General features: G+C 37.2%; 1 protein-coding gene across 1 annotated transcript; it reads right to left on the reverse strand.

The window, feature by feature from the left end:
* Positions 1-4,228: 4,228 nt before the first annotated feature.
* Or14j5 (olfactory receptor family 14 subfamily J member 5) lies at positions 4,229-5,200 on the reverse strand. Its single transcript, NM_001000274.1, has one exon. It carries the CDS (start codon positions 5,198-5,200, stop codon positions 4,229-4,231), a length of 972 nt encoding a protein of 323 aa, NP_001000274.1.
* Positions 5,201-11,872: the final 6,672 nt, after the last annotated feature.

Raw genomic sequence — 11,872 nt, forward strand, 5'->3', positions numbered from 1 at the left:
ATGCATTTCTGGCTATCTAGTGTACAGATGGTTGCTTTTTCTTGAATGCTTGACTGATTTGCCTTTTTATATATCACAGTAGTTCTCAAATATAATTTTGGTAAAACTTTCTGGGAAAGGGCTTGGGCTAGAAAAGTAAAGGGCTTTGATATTTAGAAGAAGAAAGTGTTGCAGCCCTAGCTATTCAAAGAGTCAACTCAGACATAATGGGACAAGGGGTTCTGGATATGGATCCTGAATGCCTTAATTGTTCTCTGTGAAATTTTAACCAACTTATGATGATTAAATTGTATAAGGAAATATTTGAAGTAGGAAATGTTTTTGACAAATGTGAAATTTTAGTAGTTAGGACCATTGAATATCGCAAGGAAAAGTAACACTGGGCCTGGATCACTAAGGACATAGATGTCCATAAATATTAAAAGAAATAAGATGGAGGAAAGAAATAGCTTAGTCTATGGGACTAGTGAGTAGTGATAAGAGCCTGAAGGAGGGGAGATACCAATTAATGGAAAATTTGATAAAGAAATATTGTTGGGGAAAACTCTTTCTGGAATCTCCATCTCCAATTACATAAAAACCAGTTATTCTAATTATGAGTTATAAGCTGAGATTGGTCAGATAAACAGTATACTTAACTAGTTTTAAGACACCTTGCTATTTATGCTGTCTCCTGGCCACATTGCTCTCATTCATCATGACTTCCTTCTCCTCCTCAATCCTCTTTCCATCCCCTCTCATCTTCTGCCTTTCTATCTACTAACCCTCTCAAATCTCCAGTCCTATCTTTCCCTTTTACTGCCCAATAACAGACTCAAGCCTTCATCGGCCAGTTAAAATATAGACAACATTCACATGAGAGCATGTAAATATGTGATCTACTTCTACTCAGGGGCAACCTCTTTTGAGGAAGCAGAATTAACATCAGAATACAAACAGTATCAGGACAACCCACAGCAGAAACCTGAAAGATATGTGTTTAAAAAAAGTAAAAAGGATGAGTTGAAGAACTGAACCCAGCAAAGGGCTTCTTAGATTAGTGAATTGCCCCTTTGGAAAGAATAGAACATATTGATTTGCCTGGATTTGCCTGCCTAAAGAATTTAAGATAGATGTTCTTGGAGACAGAATTTGGGCTTGTGAGGAACCCCTGGGAGAAGCTGTAAGAGAAAGTAAGATAGCATTTGGAAAAGAGTTTGTAAAGCATTGTAGAAATGGATACATGGATGAGCTTAATACAGAGATTTTGCAACTAGAAAAAAAAATCACCCCAAGAGAGGAAACAAGACCCAGAAAAACAAATATCGTATGAATTCACCTATAAATGGCATAAACTATTAGAAAAATGATATTCAAACTGCAATCCACTGACTCAGAGGATATTGGAAAAGAAGAGGTCTATAAGGGGAATGCATGGATCTCCCTAGAATGGGAAAATAGAATAGATTCTATGGATGAATTGGGGTGACTGAGGACAGGAGTAGTGGAATAGGTGGGCATGTAACATCAGACATATTAGAGGACATGTCAGGTTAGTGTAGAAACTTAGTGCACTAGAAACTTCCTAGAGTCTAGAGTGTGAGCTTGCCAGGACTCATTCTAATGGAGAATACTCTGACAAGGTAATCCTTTGCAGTTAGACAGGACATCAGTGGCAGGAAAGGGGTACATTCAGTTGAGTTGTTATCTGAGTAGGTCAAATGGACATCCCCAAGGGAGCCAGGCAATTGATAGGACAAAGAGTATAAAACCTGGGGTGAGGAGATCTTGACCAAGCTTTCTTTTATGTTATGTTAGATTCTAAAAAGGAATACCATCTTCTACAATACTTTCATGAGGGGAATGGAAGAACTCTATAAGGTAAGCAGAAACTATCTTACAATGGAACACACACAGGAGGATTCTAATCAAACAGTTCTGCAACAAGGGGAACTCAGGGTATCTCCAGAACATTCCTTTCAAAGGCTACAGTGTCCTTGGAACTGATAACCACAGCCACATGTGGGAAGAAGTATGATATTCTCAGAATATGAAACAACCCCTGCCGAAGGCTCTGGGTGTTGACCATTTCCAGCTTTCCTAGGTGTATTCTAGGTTTTAGAGAAGGAGCTCCATTTTATCCCTTTATCTCAGGGCTTTAGGGAAAGCCCCGAAGTTACTGGCTGTGCCAAGCATGTTCCAACTTCTTCTATGTCATTTTCCATACATGCAGACCTCAGGGAAAGGCTACCTTGATCAGCCATCACACAACAGAAGTGTTTTCTGACCATTTCAAACAGTTATCACCTGGTGTCATCTTGTCCTCGTAGCTTAACTGTGTTTTTCTCCAGAAGAAAACTGAACCTTTCTGGCACACCAGGCCATAATGTTGATTATGATCTTGTAATGCCACATTGAGCAGCTTGCTAGAACTCTCTGATATGGGATTGACCTAGTGGCTGTTTGCAAATCAGGGCTATCTCCTTTTTTATGGTTTAGAGCCATATTACTGGACAATTCTGGTGAACAAACATATATTCTAGCATTCCAATCTTTAGGAGGCCTGGTTAGCATAGTACTTACCTGTGGAGTGTTTTACAGGCAGATCTCCCTCAGCTAAATTCTACTTGGTATGACTTACTATCTCCTAATCTAGGCTCCACCCCACAGTTACCTAGCAACAGCTAGTTAGTTGTGCCTGACTCACTATAAAAAAGGGCTGCTTACCCCCTCCTCTCTCTTGCCCTCTTCTCATGTCCTGTCCTCTTGTTCTTGTACCTCTTCTCTCCCTTCTCCCCTCTCTTTGTCCACATGTTCATGGTTGGCCTCTACTCCTCCACTCTCTGTGTATGCTTCATATGCCACTTTCGTTACATTCATTAAAAGGGCACTATGATTTATTATAAGTGATAGGGCAGAAGATCAAGTTTTTTTTTGGTTCTTTTTTTCGGAGCTGGGGACCGAACCCAGGGCCTTGCCCTTCCTAGGCAAGCGCTCTACCACTGAGCTAAATCCCCAACCCCAGAAGATCAAGTATTGACTGATTTTATCTATACAAAACTTCAGTAAAATCTTAGGTATGGGTTTCAACTCTTCATTACCCTGTAGAGCTGTGACAGGTGATAAATGTTTATCTAGATAATTACTCCTAATAGCTATGCATGTAACCTTTCTCTGTTGTAAAGTCCTTATTCAACTTATGAATTTAATTTATTTATAAACTTGTTATGAACTTTGTACCATCTGATCATGTATTCTGAAAGACATATAAGTGCTGAAAACAGAGAGAAGAGACCGTCATCATCATCATCACGATTCATTGTGCTTTTCCCTTTTCTCTTAGAGAACTTTCATAGGAAAGTTTTTACAACTTAGAAATAAGTGGCAAATTCACTTTTCTGAGTGTCCCTGTTTCTTCCTTGGGACTTTAACTAGCAGGCTGAAGTTTAAAGCCCAGCAATTCGTGTGGAAACAGAACAAATCCCTGTTAGAATACAGGTGCTAATTGCCTAACTCAGAGGCTTTTAACCCTCAGAATCAGCAAGAAAGTATTATGTCTTTTTACCAGTTATCATTATTACTATATAAACCAGGCTGGCCTAAAAACATCACAGAGGTCTTCTTCCCTCTGCCTTGTGAGTACTTGGATTGTTATAGAAATGGTTTATTAATAGCTGAAAATTAATAAAAAAGTGAAAATTAATGATACAAGTTAAATAGCTGAGGCTTATTTGTATTTTTAATTACATTGAATACTTGGGTCCCAAGAGAATTACAGTAATTACTTTATATAAATATGCATAGAAACGGCATACTTGTTTGTGTTATTTCATAAATTTTGTATATGGAAAGATAGAGAGTAACATAAACATTTGAAATAGGTGATAAATATTAAAAATATGATCCATTTGGTGAATTTAGCAAGCAGTAACTATTCTTTATGCTTATTATTATGATATTACAATAAACATGATTGCAAACCCAAGTTACAATTGGTGATAAGTTCACATGTGTAATAGTGTGTCAAGAAACTGGAAGAGTTAGGAAAAATTGGGTCTATATTGCTGGAGAATAATCACATATTTTTTAATAACACAAAAACATAAGTAAATTTAATGAAATTGGTTAAAAATCATATTGCAACTTGCTATGCTATAGTTTATAATATATATTTTGTAAAACATATGTTATTATTCTTAACATTACATATCTACCCTATTCAATATATGAAAAACCTTTGTGTCCAGTATTAGCAGGCATGAATAACAGAACAAAAATAATTTTTCCCAATGAATTCCTCACTTAACAGCAACTTCTTTACAGCTCCCTTCAAGGACGCATTTCTCAGGCTATAGATAACAGGGTTGAGGGTTGGGGGTAGAACAGTGTAAAAAATAGAGAGTATGAGGTCTAAAGCAGTTGGTGAGTCTGAGGTTGGCTTTAGATAGGCACAAATGCCTGTTGAGAGAAAAAATGAAACAACAAAGAGATGGGGCAGGCAGGTAGAGAAGACCTTAGATCGACCTTCTGCAGAGGGAATCCTGAGAACTGTAGAGAATATCTGGCCATAGGAGAAGGCAATCCCCACGAAGCAAGCGAAGGCTAATACAGTCATGAAAGTAGACACTCCCAGTACCCCAAAGTAGTCATTAGAGCAAGAGATCTTGAGCAACTGGGGGACATCACAGAAGAACTGGTGAATTATCTTGTCCCCACAGAATCTGATAGAGAGTGTACTTGCTGTGTATAACGTTCCTGAGATGCTTCCACTTAGCCACACAGCTGCCACAGCCCAAGTGCACTTTCTGGGACTCATGATGACCTCATAGTGCAGTGGGAGGCAGATGGCCACATAGCGGTCATAAGACATCACTGTGAGAATGGCCATTTCACTCCAGGCCAAAGCCGTGAAGAAAAAAACCTGCATCATGCACTGTCCATATGAAATGTAGCCACTTTGTGCCAGTGAACTATAAACATACTGGGGAACTGTAACAGAGAGGGATGAGAGGTCCAGAATGGAAAGGTGCTTCAGAAAGTAATACATTGGAGACTGGAGTTGTGGGTCCAGTGTTGTGATGGTGATAATGATGAAGTTACCTGCTGAGCCCAATAGATATGTCACCAAGAAGAACAAAGCCTGTAAGATCTGAAGTTCATGGTTGTCAGAGAACCCCTTGAGGAGGAATCCACTCATTGTGGTTATGTTTTTTGCAGTCATTTTGAGAATAAATGTGTGGTAACAGCTAGAAATAAAATTTTTTATGAAATACAATAATATATGTGATATGTATATAATATATAACATAAAACATGTAGTATAGAATAATATATAATATATAACATACAATATATAATTAATATATAATATGTGATATGTAATGTGTAATTAATATATGCCACATAATATGTGATAATGTATAATGTATGATTTTAATGTATAAAACAGAAATTACGTATTAATGTTCTATTTTCTCTATTCCAGTGGTTAATGTTTAAGATAGTGCAATTCATCAAGCTTGAAGACTTGATAAATATACTTAAATGGTATGAAACTTCAGGATAAAACAGTTGTTCTTGATGAAGCTTAGACTTTTTGATACTTAGCTACTACTAAGAGGTGATTACAAGCGTCAACAACTCAGCTTTATTGTCATTGAATATTGTTTAGCTTTCTCTAAAAACATTTCACTTTCCACCAGTGAAACCTATGACTTTCAAATCACAATAAAAATACAATTATGAGATATTGGTTAAAGTTTTCTGTACTGACATTTTGTTTACCTCTGTATTGTAGATGAAAATCTAGCTGTGGATAGGTGATACACATTTCCTTCCTAGAAAACGATCTGCTCATTACCATATAAACTATAGACAGTGCTGCTAAGAGCCCAATCATTAGAGCATCCTACTGTTTTTCTGTCTTTTTTAAGAGGAGAACCAAGCTCAGAGCTTTGAACTTTCTCAGCAAGCACTCTAACCTTATTTCTGTTTTTAAATGACTTTTTTTTAAGTATGCAACAAAACTTAACATTTTCAAGAAAATATGTGTCATAACTTGATGACCTGGTGCACAGTTGGTATCAAAAAACAAAACAAATCAAACCGCACAACATGAAAAAAAACCCCACTTTTCAGTTGTATGACTGTGTGTGTGTGTGTGTGTGTGTGTGTGTGTGTGTGTGTGTGTGTGTTTGGGGGGTGGTGTGTACACATGGTTGCTTGTGTCTGAGTAAATCATCTTGTACAACTGGTTTTTGTGAGAATTCTGAATCTTGACATAAAAAGAGTTCCTCTCTCTTTTAAGCTCAGAGGAATAGCCATCTAGTGCTTATCTCTTCTGAAATAGTGCAGACCCTGGCTGCCTTCCTCACTCTCCTTTTGTAGAATCAACTCAGTGTCTGAGTATTCTATTTCTACAGTTTTCCCTGATAAAGTCTTATTTTAAGATTGTAATAAAGCATTGTCCTACTGCTTTTCCCTAATTCAACCATGGGAGTCAGCAGCTTCTGTTCATTGGTTGGGTGTAAATATCTGCATCTGACTGTTTCACCTGCTCGTTGGGTCTTTCAGGGGACAGTCATGGTAGGTCCCTTTTTGTGGGTGCTCCATAGCCTTAGTAATGATGTCATGCCTTGGGGCCTGCCCTTGAGTTGGATTCCTCTTTGGGTCTGTGGCTGGACCTACTTTTACTCAGGCTCTTCTCTATATTCTGTAGTTCATTCAGACAGTAACAATCATGGGTCAGAGTTTTGACTGTGGGATGGCAACCCATCCCTCACTGGATGTCCTGTCTTTCTCCTAGAGGTGGGCTCTACAACTTCCCTCTCCCTACTGTAGGTCATTTCATCTAGGGTCCTGAGGGTCTTTTCACTTCCCAGGTCTCTGGTATATTCTAGAGTGACGTCCCAACCTCCTACTTCCCTAGGTTGCCTCTTTCCATTCTTTCAGTCCTTTTCCTCTACCTAACACCAGATCATGTACTCCTTTCCCCCTGACCTCCACCCCCTTTCCATCCCACGTCCCTCCCTCTCCCACTTGTGAGGATGGAGACCCTGTAAGAGGACCAGAAATCTCAATTAACCTGGACCCCCAAGACCCCTCAGACACAGCATCACCAACAAGGCAACATACACCAGCTGATATGAGGCTCGCAACACATATACAGCAGAGGACAACCGGGTCTGAGTTCAGTAAGAGAAGATGCATTTAACCCACAAGGGATTAGAGTCCTCAGGGAGCTTAGAGGTCTGACAGGTGGTTGGAGTGGGGACTTCCTCGTGGAGAGAGGGAGTGCGAGGTGTAGATATGGGATGTGGAACAGTTGGAGGGTAGACTGAGAGGGGAATAAAATCTGAAGTGTAGAAATAAATAAGTAAATAAATAAATAAATAAATAAATAAATAAATAAGATAAAAAATTTTAATAGAGCATCAGTAAATTAAAAGTTTTAAGATATTCTTACCTGCAACCTTGGAAAGCTCTTGGCTTTCAATACAAAAAAACACATCAGAAATTTCATCTCTTTTGAGATTCATTAGATTAAATGGTTTTCATCAAAGCTCCAAATCATATAATATAATGTCAGAAAAATTAAACACTGTAAGGTTGCCTCTAACATGTTCTATATTTCTCATTTCTGCTGTGTTGTAACCGGTAAAATATCATCACAATTATTGTTTGTTCTTTCTATTTTCATTTTTGTCAAACTGAACAAGGAGTTGACAAGAGACTCAGAATCTGAACTCATTCAGCACTGAGCCTTATAGAGCAGAAATTCTGGTAATTTTCAGCCAAATTGTTATTTGATCTATACAAGTAGTTTTATTTTTATTAACCTAAATATTTTAAGATCCACTTTATAGGAAGAACTTAATCTCAAATATTTTTATAATAGAAATAAAATATGAAATATAAACAGTGGTCTTTTAGGTATAGAGCAAAATTTTTTAGCCAAAAATATAAATATCAAGAAAATTCATGAATGACTTTGGGGAAAACAACAATGTTTTTTTTTCAGAACATGTAATACTCAAGCTTAATCTCTACTGCTTACCTCAGACAGTGTTTTAAAAATAGTTTTACTGATCCCTGAGTTACATAAACACATTACATATCAACATTTCCTATTAATGGTTCTCTTGCATATTATTTTAAAACTTTGTCATGGATCACATATGTGGTTTTTATTAATTTATTTATTTTCAATAAGGTGAGCTTCCTTTCTTCCATGATTGAATTATAATCTTGCTGTTTCACCCTTCATTTAAAGAGTAATTTACAGCCAGGATTTATGGAATAACTTCAATGCATTTGTCCTTCAATACTGGAAAACTCACTTCAGTATTTCTTAGTGTGTAGACATCTATTCAAACTGATTACTACCTGTGATGTTACTTTTCTACAACCATAGAGTTTTAAAATGTGCCATTGAAGACGGATGTTTTTATTGTTGTATTTTTTTGAGGGGTGGAGATTTTAAAGTAGAAGCCAAACTGAATGATGGATGTGCCTCATTTCCTCTATTCCTTTGTCACTTGGAACTTGGATCCATTGAAATGGTCACACAGTGGGCTGGGGTGTTATTGCCAGTTCAGTGATTCCTAAAGTAGCAGATCTGAGAATCTATCTGGGTGGAGGCTTTCACCTAGAGAGCAGAGCCTCAACACTTAGCAATTCTGGTTCACAAGATCACAGTGACACCCAGAAGGCTGTAGCCTTACCAGGCTTCTTATTGTTGCTGTTGGTATGAGCATCACGTAGTAGTCCACTTTTAGTAAACATTCATTTTATTTGGGGACACTGTGAGATGGTTTTGAACATACGCTACTTACCTAATAGACAAATCATGAAAATTCATATATTTCAGTGTAAAACAGTTTGACTGTACAAAGATATTACAACTAATTCCATACTCGTTACACAAATAGATGAGGTGTACAGGATTGCAGTGTCCTACAGCAACATATACACACACCCCAGAGCAATGCCAGCTAGTAATATAGACATGTAAGAGAAAGTAGCAACAGTTCAGAAACATTACCTTAAATAATTTCTCCAATGTTTCCAACCAAGTCCTTATTCAGGGTTATAGACTTATGTATGCAGCTTTTTTTTTTTTTTAAAATTTCTTTCTCTTGGCTACTTTGTGAGGTTTTTTGGTCTTGTTTTGTTTCTTTGTTTTATCTCCCTCCTACCAATATCTTGGTACAGATCACCTTCTCTTGCTTCAATAATGTCCTCTCTTCTCCATCTGTTGTCCCAATTCACTTACAACTGCCTTTATTTTTCACTCCGTTCATTTTCTTTTCCTCTCTTCGTTACTAAATCTTCTTTCTTTCTGTATAAACAGTCTTCTCTGACACTACTCTACCGTCTTCTGGATCCTACTCCTCCCTATTCCTCAGTCCTACCACTCTCTCTGTCTCTCAGCCTCTGCTGGCTTTTTATGCCCCCCTACCCCTATTCCCAGAAGTCCAAGAGCCAATTAACACTGTAAATCATAGGGTCATTTAATGGACTAACTCATAAAATATTTCATCCTGCATTGGCTACCAATATAAAATTAATAATAGTCAAAATTGTTAATAGTCAAAAATAAGTTTTATGATATTGAGTAAAAGGCTTGCACTATGGAAGCTAATACTGCTGTGTACTCATCTTTATCTTCTTTGTATTAATAGAGCACATGTCCCAACCCACCTTTCAACATGGCTGGACATTCACCTTATTTACATTTAGTCAAATGTAGGTAGAAGTGTGAAACACCTATTTCCAGGCAGGACTCATAAAGAACTTGTGTAATTTTTGTTTAACAACCAGACACACAATATTTATCAAAAGATTGAATTCATATATATTTGTGCCATGAAATTGAAAGTCACTAGTGCACAAGTATTCAGTTGTGCTTGTTTTTAATAGCCTCAAGCTGAAAACAATCTAAATTTTATTTAATGGATGAAATGTTAAGTACGTTTAGTGCATCTGTATTATAGCATACCACTCAAAAACAGGAAGGGAAAGGTTTATGCATACAAAAGTGAACAGTGGCAAGTAACAAAAAGTCAAATTCAGAAGTTCACCTGATGTATGACTATGTTAGTACAATTCCTGAAATAGCAATATTTTGAAGATGGAGAAAATATCTTTGATTGTTAAGGACTTTCCAGTGGTAGGGAAGAAAGGCACATATAACTATATAAAGGGTAAAACCACAGATTTGCCTGTGGTGGTGAAATAGTTATATCTCAACTGCTGTATTGCTTCATACATGTAAGAAAAGGCTATAATTCTAAGACTTGATATTACATTTTAGTAATGTAAGATAGATCTATAATATAAAGGAGGCATAGAATGGATCTGTACTAATTTGTAATTTCTGAGAATCTAGAATAAGTATAAATATTAAATGAAAATGACTCTAATAAACATTCTCATTTTCATTTCATATTTCTCCATGTGTTCGCCAAACAGAGAGGACTCTGTAAACACAATAATGGAAATAATCTACCTTCTTGTGGTATACTGTATAATTTTAGACATCACTGTTTTTCACAATAGATGAACTCTGGAAAAATATAAAAGATATTTCCTCCACCTGAGTGCTGTGCTGGTTAAAATTTTGTCAGTTGAGCACATGCTGGGATCATCTGGAAAGAGGTAAATTTAACTGAGAAAATGCTTACATTATTTCGGCCTGTAAGCAAGTCTGCTGATGCATGTTCTTGATTAATGATTGATGTGGAATTGCACAGTCCTCTGTGAATGGAGTCACTCCTGGACAAGTGTTTCTGAGTTATATAAGAAAGCAAGCAGAATAAGCCCAGAAGAGAAAGCATCACTTCTTCATGACTTGCGCTTCAGTTTCTGCTCCTAGGTTCCTGCCTTTTCACTAATTTCGCTCAATTATGGATTGTGAATTATAAGATGATATAAAGCATTTCCTATCCAGCCTGCTTGTGTTTATGGGACTTATAGCAACAACAGAATGCATATGTGTCAAGTTGAGAGAGTAAACTATGAAATCAGAACTTATGTGTGAAGTTTCTTTATGCAGCAGATAGTGGCTAACACATAAACTCACAACTTGTCAAAGTACAAAGAATAAGCCATCCATGGAGTTATATCATTGATCTCTATGACTTGGGGACCACAGAGCATGGAAAGTCTGTAAGAGCCTTGGAAAGCTAAGAAACATAGTATCTTCTGAACATGACAGGAACACTATACTAATAAGTTCACAGGAACTATGATTGCCCACACAATACCTACACAAGCTTAACCTACTCAGCATGGAGGTAGAAAGGATTCATGAGCTCCCACACCTCTTACAGTCCACTGCAAATGGAAAGGTGAATTGGGCTTAAACATAACTGGGACTGTCAACACTCAATCATGCACTGAGGAGAGGCTCACGGGTCCCCTATTCCTCCTTGTTTAACTATTTGCAATTGATGCATTCTGGGGAATGTACAGTCACTGCCTCCAGTTGTCTACCAAATGATGAACTCTTTTTTTTTTTCTTTCTTTTTTTTTTTTTTTTATTAACTTGAGTATTTCTTATATACATTTCGAGTGTTATTCCCTTTCCCGGTTTCCGGGCAAACATCCCCCTCCCCCCTCCCCTTCCTTATGGGTGTTCCCCTCCCAATATCAAATAAAATCAATTTCCAACTAAAAGTCATCAAAAAAGATAAGGAAGGACACTTCATATTCATCAAAGGAAAAATCCACCAAGATGAACTCTCAATCCTAAATATCTATGCCCCAAATACAAGGGCACCTACATACGTAAAAGAAACCTTACTAAAGCTCAAAACACACATTGCACCTCACACAATAATAGTGGGAGATTTCAACACCCCACTCTCATCAATGGACAGATCATGGAAAC

This window comes from Rattus norvegicus, chromosome 20, assembly GCF_036323735.1.
Source record: "Rattus norvegicus strain BN/NHsdMcwi chromosome 20, GRCr8, whole genome shotgun sequence".
NCBI classification, from domain to species: Eukaryota; Metazoa; Chordata; class Mammalia; order Rodentia; family Muridae; genus Rattus; species Rattus norvegicus.